General features: G+C 37.4%; 2 protein-coding genes across 2 annotated transcripts in view; one reads left to right on the top strand and one right to left on the bottom strand.

Annotated features, from left to right (window-relative positions):
• Positions 1-14,584, top strand: part of SON (SON DNA binding protein) — a gene marked incomplete at its 5' end in the record, with an annotated part of 37,284 nt that extends 22,700 nt beyond the window's left edge. Inside the window, 6 exons of the mRNA XM_010084483.1 lie at positions 862-972; positions 1,254-1,370; positions 8,643-8,790; positions 12,733-12,801; positions 12,886-13,001; positions 13,532-14,584. Of these exons, the coding sequence (XP_010082785.1) occupies positions 862-972; positions 1,254-1,370; positions 8,643-8,790; positions 12,733-12,801; positions 12,886-13,001; positions 13,532-13,690 (720 nt within the window). The remainder of the gene's footprint in view (positions 1-861; positions 973-1,253; positions 1,371-8,642; positions 8,791-12,732; positions 12,802-12,885; positions 13,002-13,531) is intronic.
• Positions 14,585-19,087: 4,503 nt separating this feature from the next.
• The window catches only part of DONSON (downstream neighbor of SON), a gene marked incomplete at its 5' end in the record, with an annotated part of 5,624 nt that continues 4,795 nt past the window's right edge, over positions 19,088-19,916 (bottom strand). The window contains 2 exons of the mRNA XM_010084481.1: positions 19,088-19,225; positions 19,515-19,730. Coding sequence (XP_010082783.1) covers positions 19,088-19,225; positions 19,515-19,730 — 354 coding nt within the window. The remainder of the gene's footprint in view (positions 19,226-19,514; positions 19,731-19,916) is intronic.

Here is a 19,916-nt window from a genome sequence, read left to right as displayed (position 1 = left end):
ATAATCTGAAGAACAAGGCACAAATAATTTTACAAGAGAGCTGTATACCAGCCATAATTTATTACATCTTTACATCCACAGATGTTTTGTGTTGCTCTCGATTGCTTTGCACGTAGAGGTTTGCATTAAGATTCTTCATTTGCTCCATATTTTTACCCAGATGATTCTGTTTAGTATGTGTGAGATAGGTTCAGATTTATTTTTCTTTAAATTCTGTTCTAGTTCAGCAGCACAAATCTAAATAATCTTTTCCAAAACAGTCCATTTCATGACCTACTAGTCTGGTCTTACTAGTATGCCAGTCTGTTTTAGGCTGAAGATTAAAACACCTAAGTCAAGTTCATGGAATACATGTGATTCTTGTTCTAATTTTTTATACATATGACTTGAAGTTTTAGTGTGACTTAATAGTAGAGTGCTTATATGAACAGGTCTGTATGAAGGCTTTTTTTTTTTTTTTAATTTGTAACTAAATTACATTTAATTCTATTGTAATAACATTCAGTTGAACAATAATATGCATCTCTATTTAAGTATTATACACCAGGGATTTTTGTGACCAAAATAGTTATCTGAAAATAATTATTTCTGATATTTTGTATGCATAGGTGATATTAAATTATCAGGGTGTTATACTTTAACTTAAGATTTTGTATTTGTTTGGGAAAGCCCATATTGTATATACTTCACAAGTAGTCCCAGGATTTTTTTCATGTTGCCCATTTCTGTATTAAACCAACTATTCAGTGTGTAAAACAACTTTGTATTATTTGTAGCATTTATTCTACAACAGCTTTTTCCAGATTAAATGGATATTACTGTGGTCTGATGTATTTTTAAAAATTATCTTTTTCTTCCTAGGGCGTGGACATAACTGCAGCTATGAATGATCGAGCAATGGCTCAGAAAAGGCTTAATGAAAACTCATTTGATTTAGAGGCCATGTGCATGTTAAATCGTGCACAGGAACAGGTATGTTGCACTTATTCATCAGCATTTTGATGAACTTAAAGAAAGTAAATGTTTACCTTAACTATGAACCATGAACTTTTGCTAGACTTTGAGCTTGAGCTTCAGGGTTAACATACAAAGACACTCAGCTTTTTGGAGCGTCTGCTTACAAATGAGTGTTAATGAACACAGCACTAAACATAAGTGAGGAATCATTGGGAAAACTATTGAGAAGCAACAGATAATTGCAAAGGAAAATGCAATTTTTTATTTTGGTCTTACATTCGATTTTTATTTTGTAGATTGATGCCTGGGCTCAATCAAACTCCATACCTGGCCAGTTCACAGGAAGTACTGGAGCACAGATACTGTCCTCAGATGAGCTGACCAACAGTGGTCCCCAAGCATGGATTAGAAAGGTAGAAGTTATGCAAACATACTTGTCTAACTATCACATTTTAAATAGCAGTGGAAGTATTGGAAAAGGCAAAATATGTGCCTTTAAAAACCTATGGTAATGCATGTGTCAAATACAACAGGTTGAGTTAAATAATCGTCTTCGATCAATTTAGATACTTGCTGCTGCTGTGTCCATTTTGTTGTGCATTAAGGTATTGCTCATGACATAGAGTACTGCAATAAGGTGTGCGTCTGGTGTTTGAGTCAAATTGGTTCATAGATTCTGTTACACTGAAATTACATTCATGGTATTGGTATGGTTGCAGTGGTAGGTCCATCACTACTTTTACAGGATTGGGTCAGATCAGGCAAGGTTTGATCCTGATGGTATTGAAGTCAGTGAGGTTTTAGCATCAGCTTCAGTGAACCAAGTCCCAAACTGCTATTTTGTTTGCCTTGGTTCTGTCTGATTGCTATTTTGCCTCTGTTTGTATCAGCAGGGTTTTCTGGGAGCCAAAGATTTGGAGTATTAAACCAGGAGCTGCAGTTGGGTTATTAAGTTTAATGTCATCCTACAGTGAAATAGTTACCTATTGCTGCAGAGTAATACTGCCTTATTTTTGGGGTGTGGTGCGTCATACATGCGTTTTATAAGTTTAATGATTCATGCTTCATCTTTGAAAATGAATACTGAACTGGTTTCTGTTTCAAGAAGTAGAACTAAGGAATTCAAGCAATATCCACCTTTCAGGCAAAAAGAACAATGAGTTATGGCGGTCAATCTTGAAAGGAATGTAATTGAGTGTATGCTGTAACTGCTTATCCTTCCAGAAAGCAGTGTTAAGACAACTCTCAAAACTAGTAGGTTAGTTTTGGGCTTAGGCAGAATTTTCCATAAAACTTGGTGTAAACTGAACGCAAAAGTCTAGAATTATAACATCCTAAAAATAGAAATATTTTCCAAGATTCACCAACTTGTTTTTCCACTTCATATAGCCAAGCAATACAGAGAGCCAGGCAATGCAGACATCCAAGTTATTTGCTAGATGGGAATCTTTTAAGCTCTTCTCAGTATTAATACAGAGCATACATGATAAAGTCTATTTTAACAACTATTAACTTCTGAGATTGTAACAAAATATTGGCTTTGATGATTACAATAATCGTCCCTGGCAGAAGAACTTAGAAATATAAAGCACTGACAAGGGGTGTATTGGTGAGAAAAGGAGAGCTTTTCCACCATGAGCCTTATGAAAGAGATCAGCAAGCCTCTGCAATAACTTGAGTGGGTTCCCAAGGCAACAGAAAGAGAGCATTTCTGATCTTCTCTTTCCCAAGCCTCCTCTTCTCATCCATCCCATTTTCATTCCTTGAAGTTCTTTGGTGGTCTTCCGTGCTCTACAGTAACAGGAGTGTCTGCTAACAAAAATTAAGTGGAGAAGGCAAGTGTGTTCTCCCTTGGTCTTCTAATGTCACTCGTTGATCTGCTTTAAAAAAAAAAAAAGGCAAAACAACAAAAAACCAACAAAACATTTTATAGGGACAAAAAGAGAGAAGAATCTGCTCTCTGGCTTGTGGACATGACTGCTGTGAGGAGCAGAAGCATATTGGAACAATTTGTTGAAACTAGAAATAAGAGTGAGCCGGCAAAAGCACTTTTGTCCTTCCCGTAACTGTAAAAATGCAGCAGTTTACAGTAGTAGGCGTCCTCCCTAGCAAACATTATGTGGTTTGTCAGAAAGGAGGCTACTACTGGAAACAAGAAGAGTTTTTGGGTGAAGAAGATGAGGAGGCAGTCCTCTTTCCTGCTCTGGCATTCCTCAGCTTGACTTCTTTTGCTCTTTTCAGGTTCCATATTCGCACACACATTGCCATCAAACTCATGATAAGTAGTTACAGTCATGCGCCTTCTATAAAATGCATTAGGGTCTACACAAGACTTGCCCTGTTTATTTTAGGAATGGCGAGGCCTGTGAAAGCCTTCACAAAACTTAAGTTTGATGAACTTAATGTGGAGTCACATCCTGTGGTTAAGGAATGATTTCACAGAAAAGATTGAAGTAGGGATAATGGGTTATGAATGCATGTTATCTTTCTCAGTGACATGAATGCAAACCAACCATGAAATGCAAAGTACAGGTTGTATTTTACTTAGGCGCTTGAAGTTGTGTAACTTCCTGTTAATCGTGTAATGTGACACTGAGAAGTCAGCCTTGTACTCCCTTTTTTGTCGTAAGAAAACTATTTTTAACATTCAAAAAAACCTAGTATTATTTAATTTTTCATCTTCTAGAAGGGCTGTGGAGTTTCTTGGGCTATTTTGTGTGTGTAAATTAATGCACATTTCTGACTGAAGATGTTCTTTTACTGAAGGCATTTTGCTTGGGAGATTGTCGTAAGCAGTTGCCATAAGAGGACTTGTGGATGTGCGCTGTTTAGAAGAAACAGAGCCCATGTCAGCTAGTTATTTGTGTATCATTACACAAATTCGAGTTAGAAGATGTACAGACATTGTGTTTGACAGATAATCACAACACTAGATAGCTGTAACAAAACAGAAGAGTGGTGTCAGGAGGTACAAAAAAAATTAAAGTGCTTGGGGAACTTGTTTAATAAGCACTGTCTTCACTTTGCATTTCTTGGATTTTAGCTTTTTTTTGTACTTAAAAGATGACTCTGGAGAGGTAATATGTACTCAAACCAAAATAATGCCTGCAGTTTCAATTTTGTCTTAAGTTTTGAGGGAATTAGTTACTGAAGTGATTAACATGGTGTACTTGAATGGTTGACATACCAATTAGAAATAATGGTTAATTTTTTTAATCATTATGTCATTATGTTCATACATGGGGTTCTGAGCAGTATTCATAAAGGAATAATGTTAGATTTCTTATATCATAAAATGGATTTATGAACAATATTATCTTCTTGAAAAGTGGTTTCTGTTTCAGTTTATCACCATTGGTGTAATCAGTTCACAAATATGACTTACTGGAGGTTACTTTTTTTTTTCTTTCCTTTTTTTCTTACAAATACACCATGCTGCTGAATAAATGTCAAATCAGAGGAAGTGGTCAAATATTTTTTTCCAAGCGGATTCTGTTGAGCTGTACTTAGACTTTCCCAGACTCACCACCTGTTTCTGGATTTAGCAGCTGAATTCTATAGCCTAAACTTGTTCTCCAAAACAAGGTTTCTGCAGTGTTTTATGCACACAGGGTCTTGGAATCTCTTTCATTCAGTTGTGCTAAAGCATGACACACAGTTTTACTATGGCTGTTAGAATGCTCTGCTTTGTGTAGCAAGTTATCAAAAGTTAAAGCATTACTTCTATTCTTCAACAGTCATAGCAGAGTAAAACTCACACTAACAGTGGAGGTAAAACTAAGTCTTGTGATGTCACTTGCACAAGGACTGTTGATCTTCTAACAAGGCCACTTACCGTAATACTTGTATTCCTGTTGCCTTATGTGACACAACGAGCTTTCCCTGGAAATGAAGGCTACATAGCAAGGCAAATAAACTATATGTTAGTTATATTGGACTGGCTCCCTGTTCAGTCCTGAAAATGTATTGGTTTTTTTTCCCCAGCTATACTTGGCTTGCTTTCTACTGGTTGTATGCAAAAGCTGCCAATAGAAATCCTAACGTTGATTGTGAACATAGGTTTTTGTAAGACATTTAATGGGATTCTTTAGAAGGGTATTCTTCTTCCTGTATTGGGGAAAGAATGTGGCTGCTGCTAGAAGTGCCAGTTTATTTAATGGAAAACTCAGCTACTTTGCAAAAGTTTTGCCAAAGATAGATGCTTGTTCACTCAGAGAAATTCTTCAGTTACTCGTAAATTAATCTTTTAAGACAGCCCATTGTACTGTAGCTGAAACTGGCCACCTAGCGCCTTTTAAAGATTTGTTGTCTTTTGCTTAATAAATTATTGATGAAAATAAATAAACCTTAGTTCTGACAAAACATGTTTTTGTGCCATGTCAGCCTTGTGAGAACGAATAGGTATTTTATTTTCAGAGCAGAAATTGATGATGTGTTTTAAGATCTCTCAAATAATTCTGGCTTTAATATTTTGGATGTTGCAGGTGTTGTTTTATAGATTGTTCAGTTCAATGCTGTGTGTGATCCTTTTCCCAAAGACAGCTGTTGCAGTTAAACAATGATGACTGTCAAATTTGTGTTTCAGCAAAAAACCTGTAACATCATCTTTCAGATGTGATTTTTTTTAATGCTTGATTGTTTAAGCCCTTAAGTGCTAATTCAGGCCTTCCTGTCCCCCAAAATTTGTTGTCCCAACATAGCTTTAAAAGAGGAATAGTATTAATTAAAATTACTAAAAAAAACCCCTCTTAAGTAATCAGGTTTTACTATGTAGCCTTCTTTTTTAAAGAAAAAGTGTTGACACAAGAATATGGCTTATTAGTTATCTCCATCTGCTGGCAGAATGGAAGTGTGCTTTATTTGGCTGACCTTTCCTGGAATTTAGAGATCAACAGATGAAAAAAACTATACTAAATTTTCATATGGACTTACTCAAATTGGGATTAGTGAATGAAAGAGAACAATTATTTTGTAAGTAATTAGGTAATTCTGACAGCAGTAACCAAATACTTAGAAACCTGGGGATTTATTGTATTACATTCTCTTCAAACTGATATCCTCCTTATGGGCCAGATCTGCAGAGGTACATAGCTGCTAAATAGGTTTGTGAGAGTTGGTCTTTTATGATTTTTTAAAACTGAGACAAAATATATGTCTTAACTTCCCTGCTCTTGTTAGTGTTTCTACTACTTTTACATTTTCAAATGCAGTTATAAACACAGCACAATTTTTTACCCATACTCTATTAAATCATGGGCTGAGTGAAGTAGTCTGTTGTTAAATTATGAAAAAATTGTTAAAGAGAATATAATTGTACTGGTGACATTAGAGACTTATATTCAGTTTATTATTAAAAAAAACCCCAAAACAAGACACAAACCAAAACAAAACTGAAATAACTTTTTTCCCCTGCTGCCGGCCTTCTTTGCTTTTTCAGTAAGTGGAATCAAAGTAGGTTCTCCTGGTGCCTTTCGTATTGGTACCAGAATAACTTAATTTAGCCTTTTAGCACGATGCACAAGTACAGCTATTCTGTAATGAAACTAAACTTTTCTAATTCCTTCTTGTCTTGGTTCTGTTGTATATGATTTAAGAGTCAGCATAGTGTTAAAAATTCCAACTGAAGTTATCAGGGAAGATTCTGAATTCACACATGAGAAAAGGTTTTTTTAATAAACTGCACTTTTAGAATTTAGAACTCTTTTTATTTCCGGTATTTGGAATTAGTTCAGGCTCTAGTCATTCCTATATACAAACTTGGGGCTATGATTTTTTAACTATAAATAGCAATATGGCTTTGACGTTTTAAGTATGAATAGCAATATTTTGCTTCTGTTCTCTCCTTTCTACACCAGTCCTAACCCCCAGGTTAGTACATTTACAGGTGTGGTGGGAAAGCTGCGTAGCATTAAAATGACCTCATCCAGAAATTGCGCTCTGTCATTTGTGAACTGAACACATGCTAGTGATAATGAAACAGGTGTTTATATTGAAAATTCTATTATTGCAAAGCAGGTACAAAAGAGGAATCGGAACCCAGGGTGACATTGACTGGGGTTTGTATCATTCTCAGCATGGTTGCCCTTTTCTTATGAGAGGTTCCTGGAAAAGAGAGGGAGAATGAAAATGGAAGTAAGTAAAAGCCATTCTAGGTGTATAAATCAAGGCAGTTCGTATAGAAGAAACTGATTGTCTCTGTGTACACACACACACTGCATGGTCTGCACCAATCAGAAAAAAGTTGAACTGGAGAGGTGCACTTAGCCTCTCTACTCTTCCATCAGAGCACTTTGTTATTAAATGCAGCATCCAGTTGCATGATTGATAGGTATTTACTCTATATTAGGTAAATATTTGGAGAAGTCCTGCCACAACCTTCCGCAATTATTTTTTTTACAATTTTTTTTTAACACCATGTATAGTGGGGATTACACACACACACGTGCATCATTAGTGTGTGTCACTTGCCAGTTTGAAAACCCCTTAAAAATATATTCTTAGTCTCTGCAAAAGTAAGACTTCTGGTTTTGTTTACATACAAATCAAAACCAAGTACCTATCAGTCTTTTGTCCAAATCTGTGAAATGCTTACTTTTGCAAGCACAACTCTAAAGAAAAAAAAAAGTTCTATTAATTTGCTTTGATAGTAAGTAAAATTTTCACAAAAATACTAGGGATTATATCATCTAACTGTGCGAAATAACTGGTGGACTTATCAGTGTCAGTGTGTAACTTTGTATATTTTAAGGCAAGCAATTTTTTGCTGTGATGGAAATGATTGACTTACTTACTTGGGTCAGCGGGGGGGGCAGAAGAGAGATGATAGTTCACAGAATAACCTGTGAACTTTCACCCCTCTATATGGAAACTTGTTTCAGGGTCAAATCCTTGTAGCTGCCTTCTTGCCACGGTCAATGCCAGCCCTACTATTCACAACACTGCGGCCATCGAGGCCTAGGTACGTAAACATTTAAGGAGTTTTTAAAGTTCTTTACATCAAAACAGATTTTTAAAATTTCTGTTTATAAGCTTTCACCGTTTAACAACTATTATGTTAATGATGATGTGAAAAAATGTGAAGACTACTGCTGCTAAACTGTGTGGCTAAGCGCCTTTTTTTCCTTTAAAAAAAGAAAACAAAAGAAAAACCTGTATGTTTCATGTGGAATTTCAGAGTAGAACTTGAATGTGCAACTGCTGTATAATAAAATGGGGATTTTTTAATATATATTTAAAATACGCCTAAACACTATGTGAATGTCATTACTAAATGTGCTTGTATTTTGTTCAATAACTAGGTACACTTGGCACGCACGTTGCCAGTTAAACAGTTAACACTGCCTCCTTTCACAAGATGAGAAGAGATGCATTGGAACCAAAGTAGCGTGTTTAAAAATGGACGGTTATGATTTTATTAAATACATATGTCTGAAATGGGTCACTTGCCACTTTTGGATTGCATTAGAATTTTCTTAAGTTGTTCTTTTTTGAAAATATTGATTTGTGTCTCGTGTCTGCGTGAATTCTGGTTTCTACAAAATGTTAATGTATACAAAGCTGAGGTGTATTTTTTTTTAATTGAGTCTGTGAAAGGTTGTTAGAAGCATTTTTTGGAAGCTCCCACTTACTTCCTAAAATCTCAGTGCTAACTTCAGGACTTGTTTTACTTCTCTTTTTCTGGATAGGATCAGTTCTTAAGAGCAGCCCCTGTAACTGGAGGAATGGGAGCTCAGCTGATGAGAAAAATGGGCTGGAGAGAAGGAGAAGGGCTTGGAAAAAACAAAGAAGGCAGCGTTGAGCCTATTATGGTTGATTTTAAGACAGATCGAAAAGGTAAGCCCATCCTTAAGTGGCTTTCGGCAGTATAAATTTCTCATGTCTGTTTTGGAGATAGGCAAAATAACTTTGAAGTAGTGAGCTTTTCTGGGTACAGCTTCACTGTAAAAATGATCAGAATGATGTAAATTATGTTGGTACTAGTTTTTCAAGCCCTGGATTATGTATGCAGGCTTTGTCCTTATGCCTGTGAACTCTTCCAGACATTCTTTAACTTTCCCTGACCTTCTCCTCCCATTTAAAAAAGTGCTTCTCGGTGATTCTTAAATTAGGGATGTGCTTCAGTTGGATGTATGGAGAAGGCATGGAGGGGGAAATGAATTGTGTAAAAGCCATTGTGGTTGGTCTAGAGAAAGTGGCTGAAGCAGGAACAGGGCAGGGTAGAAGATTGAATAGTGTGAGCAGTTTTTAAACTGGGATGCAGGACAGAGATGAGAGCTACAGGGCTGAGTTACTGCTACCTTTCAGCTGAAGTCCTGACGTGAACAGACTGTCATACTGATGTTTTTAGGTCTGATCTCCCTGCTGTTTTATCTCCTAGTTTGATCCTGCTGCATGCACTTCTCCTCAGCTGCAGTGATGCTTCCCTGATTGTTTCCAAAGATTGCTTTAGCAGTCTTTCCTCCTCTTCTTTATATAGTCCATGGACACAGGTGGAGAACTGTTGCACTTGTGTCATTTGATTCAAAAGTACTATCCTTCTAATTACAGGCATTGTGCTGCTCCTTAAGCTGGCAGCATGGTCAAATTCTTAACTGTTGTTCTCCTAAATGTATTTTTTTTTAAACTGGGAACCTTTAATACATTACATAGATCACATTTAATATTAAAGCATGAAAATGCTGTGAGTTACGGGGTTGTGTTAGCTTTTTTCAATGCTCACAATTGAGCTTGGAAGAAATCAAAGCATATAAATGCAATTATTGTGAAGTTCATTTGCAGAGATGCTGTTGGAGGAGGAGTCAAAATTGCTAGTTCTTAATTCAGGGATGGTTCAGTACTGCTCAGGTGACCATGGTAGCAGTGAAAATGCAATTTAAACGTTTAAATATTAAGTGCAAAGAGGTAGAAAATGAGAAGGAAAGCATATGTTATTAAAATATCCATTGCTTTCTAAATTCTATAGACCTTCTAGCAACATAATACAGTTTTATAAATAGACAAGTGCAACAGTCTCAAAGTACAGAAAACAATAATATAGACATCTTAGTTTTATACGAATAGTGACCAAACTTGCTTTTCATCTGTTTTTCTTCTGTGCAACCTTTCTGTTTAAAGGAGAAAAAAAAAAGATACCTGGTGACAGAGTGATTGCCAAGCAAGTCTTTGAAAAATATTTTGTTACTGTTACTTAGTTACTGTGATTTTTGTACATCCTGACTTGTAAAGGTCTCAATGCTGGTAAGAATTCCTTCAGTTCAGCTTGATTAATATCAGTCAGAGGGAAGAAATTGAAAACAGTCAGTTTCAGTATAATTTTCTCAAGCAGCCTGCATAATGACATAGTGATGGATTTTTGTGGTGAGGAGGGAAGAGTTAGCTCTGTTCACTATGTTGGTTGCTTCTTGTCACATCACAGGGAAGAGGCAGTATTGCTGCACAACCTGTGAATATTCTGAACATTAAAAACATTTGGGTGATACACAGATGTGTCACAGCTCAAGTTTCCAGTTCTAGAAGTGTGCCCCAGGTCCTCATGTCTTTCCTGACACAAATTTCCTTAATGCCTGCAGAATTTGATACTGAAGTTTCAAGGAGCAAGCCTGAAGGCTTGAGACGGGATCAGGTCCTCATTGTGCTGGGCATTCCGTAACAGACAGCATGCGCTCTCTGCTTCAGAACGCTCGGTCTTCAATAACAATTAAAAATGTTAGATGCAGTTAAAGGATACTTTTTCCTGGCATGTGATAGATTAATCTGAAAATACTGATAACCAGAGTGATGGCCTTAGTGATAGCTTTAATTTCATAGTTTTAAATATTTGATTATTATAATCTACCCAATCATATCTGATAATTTCCTCAAAAAATCCAAAGGTGTTCTGTGTTGATAAAGAATACTTTTTAATGTTGAGCCAATCAAGTCTATAATATGGGGAGACACCTTGCATTACAAAGAAGCAGGATGTTTCACGTATTACAAAGAAGCAACTGAACACTGATTATGCATTTATGACTAATAGCTGAAAAGTTTCTTCAAACATAGGTGTTCTTTGATGCTTAAATGTATAAAAAATAATTAAAATTCTGTGTAGAAGTTTAAAGAAAGTCTGAAATGTTTAAAAGGAGTTTTTCTTTAAGTAGGTAACCTGTTTTTGTTTTGTAGGGGTTTTTAAACACATTTTTAGAACTTATCCCCCAGATAAAGTACAATTCCTAGATACAGGAACAAGCAGTTTGCTAAGGAGTTGCTCAGTAGGCTGCAATAAGATGTGGACCAAAAGGTTGTCTGCCTTTGCCGTAGCTTTCCCTTAGACCCTATTTTTTCCAGATGCGGAGTGAGATCTGTAGTTCTCTCACAGACAGCATTGACACTGAACCCTTCTTGAGCTTTACTGTTAGCCAGTAAACTGTTGGTTGTCTGTGTTCAAAGAAGCGTGGTCCCTCAGCTCAGTGACAAACAGAGTTTGTTGGAGTCTGTTGCAGCTTTTCTGAAAATCCTTCTTGAGGTACCAGGGACTAGATCTGGAAGACAAGTGTCAGTGGCTTAGAGTGAGGGAGGCATGGCATTAACGCAGAGAATGACAGAAGAGTTTTTTCCTTTGGTGGAAATCTTTGGGAAATCTTTGGTTATTTTGGAAAGAAAACTCTGTAAGGAACAAAAAAAAACCAAAACAAACAAAAAAAAAAACACCAAAACTTTATTTCGGTGATTGTTATCTATGAGGGTTTTATGCCACTTGAAAAGTCCCTACCTAGGAGCTGTGTGAATATTAGGATGAAAATCTGGTAAGGAAGGAAGGATTTTCTTTTAAAGCAAAATTAAATAGAAGGACAACTGAAAAAAGATGAAAGAACAGGAAGAAACCGGAAACAATTGCAGTATCTCCCTGTCTTTATTCACAGAAACAAATTGAGGTAAGAAACAAAGTACTATTGAAGGATTGAAGGCTGAGTAATTCTGAAAAACTGGTCAGGTATTTTCTTTATGTGTATTTAAGGTAATGGCAAAATGATTTGAAAGAAACTTGAGTCACTTCATAAGCATGGCCTGGTTACTGGCGTTTGATACATTTTTGGCAATTGTCACATTTTATTTCTTACTCTTGTAAGGTTTTAAAAAGAAAAATGTTCAGCTTCTGTGTTTCACAGTGCCTTCTGATGGAGCTAGTGCTCTTTGCATTGACTGGGAGCCCAGTTGTCTAGTCTATATTCAGCTGTGCTTGAGATCATGGTAATTGGGCTATGAACTTGCACATAAAGGGTAAATATTTGAATACCATTAACTAAAGAGAGCACATGTTATAAGAACACTACTGTGTTATTTGTATCATAAAAGGACATACTAGGTACATTTTTACTCTTCAGTGGAAATACTTCAAATGCTTAGTGTGTTAGAGGCAGACTGTTAAGATGGTGGATAACTTTTGGGTTGCACAAAACAAATACTGAATGAGAGGATGTTTTCAAGTTTCTCTCTTGTTCAGTGTTTCTCCAAAGAGGGCATGGAAAACCAGGTGTTTCCTGACTTGCATAAGATTATTCAAATTTTTCTACTACCCAGCTTGTTAAAAGTCTTACTAGAGCAGTTGAGAAGAATGTTATGTGTAGTATGGAGGGGGAAAAATTGCTGGATGAAAAGGAGGTTTGAAAGACTTATGAAAAGGCAGTTGTATGGTGTTACCAGGGTTCATCTCCACTGACATGTCATTATTTTACCGATGACAATACAGAAATCAGGTGGGAATCATAAATGTAAACTTTAATGTGTTTTGTTTAGGACTTGTTGCTGTGGGAGAGAAGGCACAGAAGAGATCTGGACATTATGTTGTGATGAAGGATCTTTCAGGTGAGATTCTTGTCTAAAATAATCTCATTTAAAATGATTGCTTTGATAGCAGCATTGAAATTTCAAATACATTTTATCTTTAAGGTAAGCATCCAGTTTCTGCGTTGATGGAGATCTGTAACAAAAGAAGATGGACACCACCTGAATTTGTGTTGGTTGATGATAGTGGGCCTGATCATCGCAAACATTTTATCTTTAAGGTGTGTTTGAGTTTCCTTGTTTGCTGTTTGTTTCTCTATTAAAAGTTGATTTAAATTCATGTTTGTATTTCTGTATTCCAGGGGTGGTTGAGGACTGCTAGGCAGTGTCTCAATGCCAAAATTTCAAAGTCTTGTTTCTGTAAAGGCCAAATCGGATCTCTCAAGCTCATTAATCTGTAAATCCGTCAAGAAACACACTATTTCACTTCTTCCTAAAATTATTAAGCTACGTGGTAGCGTATCCTTGCTGTTTACTTATGGATGTGGTATTAAGTCTTGCTGTTGTAAAGGTAGCGAGCGAGATTTAGTTATTTTTGTCTTTCGGTTATCTTATGATGTGGGCTTTCTTTTCCATGTGATATCTTGTATTTGGAAGTGATTGTACTTACAAACCAGATGTGGATTTTGTCTACCCCTAAAGAGGAATTATGTAGAGAATGTACTTAAAGGAGCTATGTAGCACTGTATTGAAACAACTGAAGAGGCAGTTTCTAACACTTTCTTTTTTCCTCCCCTTATTTTGTAAACAGGTGAGAGTCAATGGAAATGAATATAGGCCTACTTTTGCCAGCCTTAATAAGAAGCATGCTAAAGCCACAGCAGCAACTGCGGCTCTCCAAGCGATGGGACTTGTACCAAAGGAAAGCATGGTTAATACCACCATGTTTAGGAGTGCCTCACACCGCTAGATATTGGTTTTTATATTGACATTATTTCAGATAATTATACTCTGCACAAAAATGGTATTTGCCCTTTCGTGTTGTAAATACATTGGCAATTCCCACATTGTAAAAACTGTACAGACACCTTCAGGTTTTTCTTTTGTACCATCAAAATGTATTTAAATCATACTTAGGTTTTGGTATGTTTATATTGTTTACATTAGTGATGTAATTATTTCTTAAATGACTAAATCAGACAACAGACTCTGGAGGCAACAGTAATCTCTAGACCCTTGTTTTAAAATTAATGCAATTTCTCCTCAATATGGAATGTTAACACTTTCATACGTTTTGTACTATGCTGCAGTTTTCCCTGGTCTCGGTAAAGCTACTCGTGCACTTTTGCCGACAGCCGGTAAAAGGTCGTGCAGCTTCCTTTAGTCTAGTCGAGGCTGGCGTGTACTGCTGGACAGATACAGGGCCAGTACTGTGCCCCCTGTGGGAGGGCACGCAGTGGCAGCCCTGTTGTACAGTGTTAACACTGCGGCTTCTCTTTGAATTTTATTTGGGGGTTTAACTCGGTGGTGCACTGCAACTGGCCGTACAGCCCATGCTCTAGGACATACATGATTAGACAAAAGACTTGCTTTAAAAGGGATGGCAGAAGGTCCAGCAATGGATCCAGTGAGACTTGCAATGTAAAGGTGACTCTCCCTGCATGTTCTAAGAAGGGAGATGATGGAGTTGTCTATTCCAAACAAATTAACACAATGCCTGATGTTGATTGTATGAATTTGTGGTTAATGTGAATTTTAAACTCTTAACAAATCTACAACTGGATTCAGGGGGGAGGGAGGGGATAGAATGATGCTTAAATTGTTGTACCCAACTTGGTCAATAAAGCAGCACAAGTTCATAATCACTGGTCAGTAAACAGTAATTAAAATGTATGCCAAAACAACTTTTTGAAGAAATGCACAGTATACAGGTATGCTTTATAATATTATCAACAGCTGTTAGGGTTGCAGAATCAGTTCAAGTCATTTTTGCTTGCTTTGGACTATTACCAATAACTCGTTGGGCTTAAAACTTTCTGTAATGGTACTCTGCCCTCAAGGAGACAGCCTGATCCATAGTTTTGGCAGGTTGACAAGGGAAAGGATGCAGAAAGCTTTTCTTACTGGTTTTTTTTTTCCTTCTTTTTCTTTTTTTTTTTTTTTAAATTAAAGAAGTATTAGTACTTTAGCTATGTGCACTTTGAATTAAAAAGGGCATTGTACACCTCTTGCCAGGTGCATATTTCAGAAGAGTCTTTTTGAGGTCTCTTTGTATTACATCCACTGACCAGAGTCCTGTATGGGACAGGAACAAAATACAGTTTGTACGTTGTAAGGCTGTGCTCAGTCATGTCATGGTAGTAGGAACGTGGAGGTGAAGAATTACTAGTACCTCTTGTTCCCCAAAGTAACGTGAATTGTGTGTATTCTGCCAACTGTTAACGGAACAAGGTGTCTGTCTTTGCCCAAAAGGGACAAGGATCAATGTCTTACATTGTGAAAAGCAGAAAAAATGGTATCTGGTTATCCACCACACACTTTTCCAATAAGTAAAGCCCCTTATTAGTCTGTCAAAATGCTCTAGAAATGCCTACGTTAATCTTAATTTTCATGGACATAGTTGTCTTTAATTAAACTTTTTTCCCTTTGGCTTCTTGCCTTCAGTCTCTGACTAAATATTTGAAGATCTTCTTGCCTCATTTGCTGAACTATTTGGAAGGTGTGTGTAAAAAAAATCAAAAGTAAATATGATGGTACAGCAATGGAAATATCAACTGTGGGAGACCTGGGTGTTGTATCTGTCTTAGCTGGAGTCTGGCTTTTTGATGTATGACTTAAAAGTAATTCACTTGGGATGTCGGAGCAGCACCTAAGCAGACTTCTGTTTCAGTGTCTGGTTTGATAGAGCTAAAACATCAGAGATGTTGATCATTGTGTTTAGTCTGGTGTCCACTGGTTTCACAGCTGTACAGTATCAAAACTGGGAACACACAATCTCTTGTACTTGTTATTTTGTTCTTTATTGATCTATATTCCCCATGTATAATGTAAAGATACATGTTAACCTCACAGCAACAAGGAGCAGATGCAGTCCCATTGAAGACTCCATTTGAAAAATACCTATTTAGGCAAGTTCTGGATTTCATGCCTTACAAGACGTGGTACTGTATGTGGATTTAACCTTTGGTCTTAAGGAAGACTTACAAAAAAAAAAACCACAACCCACAATTAAGGTCTGTACTACCGTAGTTATGACACTTCTTCATTTTGATGTTTCTGTTTTAGTTTCATTCCTTATTTAGAATGATACATGAACCTAAAGCTAGTGCAGCAATGTGCTTCTGTTAAATTTGTAAATTTGAATTGGTTTGAGTGTCCTTTGCATGCAGGAATAGATAAGTAGTGATACATTAAAAAGAAAAACTAGGAAACACTCTCTTGGAACCTGGTTATTTACGCACTACTTTAGCTGTCTTAAAGGTGAATAGTCTGTGACTCCTGCTGATGGAAGATATGATCTGTTTGGCTGTTGGATTTCCTTTTCCTGCAGAATTACTTTTCTAGTAGTCTCACTGAAAGTGCTTCTGACTTCCGTGTGGCGGGGAGAATTTTGAAGCAGGTGCCCAAGAACTTGTAGCCAGCTTCCACCAGAACGATTTCTTGGCAGTCTTCTAATTTGTAGTTTTGAAATAGTTTGGACGAGCAGGAAGGTGAAATTTCCAATGCCTCGGAAAATTCAAAGGGCCTCTTCAAGTGCAAAAGCTGTATGAAGACTTAATGAACTGCTACAGTCTCTAGCTCTCCAAAACAAATATAGTTGTGATGAAAATTTACCCATTTGGACAGCTTAAATAAATAAATCTCACTGATCTACAAGTGTCTGGAATAATGGTACTTAGTGAAATACCTTCAGGTGGAAGAGCAGCAGACTGGGTAGCGTAATGCTGTGGCTTTTATAGGGAAGGTTCATGGGAGCCAAGTGTGCTTCAAGAACAGCACTGAATCCCAGAGCTCTAACCAACTGGAAGGTGCTTCTGAAGTTACAGGCAAGCTATGACTTAAAACCAACAGACAGTTTACAGTATAAGGAGGAGCTACAGCTCAGGTAGTGGTGCAAAGCATATGATAAAGAATGTGTTGGTAAGTTTTTGAAATTACACAGGTCTACACTATATGAATGTAATTGCAATTCAAAGTTTTTTTAAATTACTGCAAGCTATTAATTGGTGTTAGTGTCTTGTCATAACTCTCACATGCTAGATGTGAAAATACAAATTTGAACTGAAATTAATAGGAATTATTGTATTTCCTAGAAACAGACTCAGGTCCACATACCAAAATGGTTATTGGCTTGTTTAACATTGCTTTACTGTAGAGGCAGCTAATAGACTTGCTTTTTCCTGTTGGTTTCAGTAACTTGTTCCATAGGCTGACATGCTCTGTAGGGTAGGCCTGTTCCTCGAGCGCACACTCAGGTGCTGCCTGTTCCAGACCCGGGGCTCTGGGCTCAGGTCATGAGCAGCTTTCAGAAGGGCTCACCTGTGACACCAGGGGAAGCTGTACTCCCTTCAGTGCACCAGAATGTGGTTGGTGAGAACAGCTGTTGATGACCTGTAGCGTTGGGCTAAAGATTAGTTTACAACAGACTGCAAAGCGTGGTAGTAGAGGCTATGACTGATGGAGGCCAACAAGCCAGATAAAAAAGGCATTGATTTAACTTGTTCTCTTAACTACTTGAAAGTGTAGTTAACACACCAACCACTTTAGAAACCCAGTCTTCTGTTCTTCCCCACGATGCTATTAGCACTGGATTTTAACTCTTGGTGTCTGATCCTAATCAAAGGGGAAAAGTTCAGTATTGTGCTTATACATTAGTTAGGGAGAAGTGCAAAGATTAATTAAAGCTGGGATTTTACTACCCTGAAATCTGCCAGGAACAGAGTATTTGACATTATCAAAGTATTCAATATTCTAAGGTGCCTTTTCCCATCATAAGAGAGGGACTTTCCTTTTACCTAGGTTTTCTAGATGTTCTCTTGGTCAGTGTACCACTAGGCTGACAGTGTCATGGTAGTTACTGTAAAGTAACAAAGGTAAACATGAAGTATTCCAGTGTAATTGCATACATGCTGTGTTTGCTTCATCAAGCAGTGTCGATATAAAGATACTGGAAGGCATAGGAAGCTTTCGTCTTGTCTCAATGTGCAGTAACTTGTTTACGTACCCGCATTTTTAAGTTTGCAGGTTGTTTTGTCAAGTAAGACCTGTCTACAGTCTTAAGTTTACTGTTCCAGAACAGCAGATTCTGAGGTGGTAAAGAAAACGGCACTATAGTAAAGGTGAGGGTAGCTGACGACATGGCACGAGTACTGCTTTATTTTCTGTGCTGCGTTGAATTAGAAATCCTGCTGGAGTGTACAAGCATGATGTATTTTACATATTCCTCTTCAGATTTAGCATTCTCTCCTGCAGGACTCAGATCACCTGATAGTGGTATGAAAAGTGACATGCACACTGCCAAAGTAACAGCTTTCACTACTTTACCTGAAGTGCAACAGACTGCATTAAACCTCTTAATAGACTCTAGTGTTGCTATGATCATACAGAGGCAGGTCAGCAGCTTCCTGCCGCCTCTTATTTTCTTGGTCTTCCATCCTGTCTTCATTCAGGTGGTGTTAACTGTGTTATTGCTCCAACTTGTTCTGATTCAGGTTATAGTTTGTACAAGTTGCTTTTTAAACGTCTAGTTTATTTTAACGTGAGTGGGTGTGGGAATACTAGACAGCTATGCCAAGAAGTTCTGAGGAATCTTCACCTTTTAATCTGCTTCAGCTGCAGCCAGAACTCTGTGCTTGTGACTTTCATCTGTCTTTGTGGAACTCAGAACTGACTCCAAACCAAGAGGTGCAGCATACCAAGGTTTAGCTATCAAGCTTCTGTCAAGGTATTGTAAGCAGTCTTGGAAGGGTTTTTGCCAAGACCTCCACCCATCCAAAATGGTTATGAGTTAACCGCACACAGCAGTAGTGGAAATTGTGTTCTTCAGAATAGAATTTGCATGTACATGAAGAATACAGACCTTCCAGACGGAATGCAGACCAACAAACTAGATAACAATGTTTTATCAAGTTTTATTTTAAAAAGGCTTTCTAAAATACAAAAGGAGAGGTCCAAGGCCTTTTCTTTCATTTTCTTCAAAAGTACTTTGAAGTGTTCTGTGATGGGTGATGTGCAATAGTTGTTTGTGATGTTCAACTAGATTGTATCCCTCCCAGTACTGCATAGGTGCTGCCTCTGTAGACTCAAATGTAAGTACAGCAACTGCACACTAGAGAGCATTCTTTTCCATTAAATGGAACTAGCGTATCTAGGACTTCCAGGTGTAAGCATAATCCTTCATTTCCAGAAATCGGATGGAGGATTTTCCCAATGTTGGACACTGACTCAGTTGATCCAAAGTCTTAGGATGGAGACCACAGGTAGGAAGATCTTTGTGTACAGTTTCCTGTGGAAATTCACATGAAGAAGAGAGACATGGAATAGGTATTTCTGTTTGAAGTACCTGTAGTTTTTAATGTTCACTTGTGTACCTCTGGAGGACTCCTGAAAAGCTAGTTTTCTGATTATTCCATTTCTGAGGGAATGACAAGCCACAAGGACTGCCAGGTGGTGATCACAAGTAATTGGGTGTAATACCATGTATTAAGGGAAAGTTTTGTGTCACGTGGTGTCCTATGGTTTGTAATAAAGATACTCTTCCTAACAGGAAAGACTGTCTCTGCTAGTTTCCTTACCTTATTTAAGGTAGTGCTTGCATTGCCAAGATCAGTGTTAAACACAGCAGTTGGCTCATGTGTATATAACACAGCAGAGAATGCTCCCCTCTGTGCGGCCTTGAGCAGCATTGTCAGCGAATGCAGGGAATGAGGCATGATGGGGCCTACAATCTCCAAACTGAATATATCCTCATAGGCCAAGTGAACCCTGGCTTTGGCATTTATACTTCGAGCCTGAAGACAAGAGCGCATAGGATTAGTTTCTGTCACACCAAATCATAGTCCTAATTTTCATTTACTTTAAAACTGCAGTGCCCCAGTCCTATTAAAAGTTAAAAATATTTTTCAATATTGTCAACTTACTGTTCAATACATGAGTATTACGATGGTTTTACTGTCTTTCTAACAACTCCTAAAATG

Source organism: Pterocles gutturalis, unplaced genomic scaffold (genome assembly GCF_000699245.1).
Source record: "Pterocles gutturalis isolate BGI_N339 unplaced genomic scaffold, ASM69924v1 scaffold50245, whole genome shotgun sequence".
NCBI classification, from domain to species: Eukaryota; Metazoa; Chordata; class Aves; order Pterocliformes; family Pteroclidae; genus Pterocles; species Pterocles gutturalis.
Note: the sequence above shows the minus strand (reverse complement) of the source record. Positions and strands in the feature narration are given on the sequence as shown.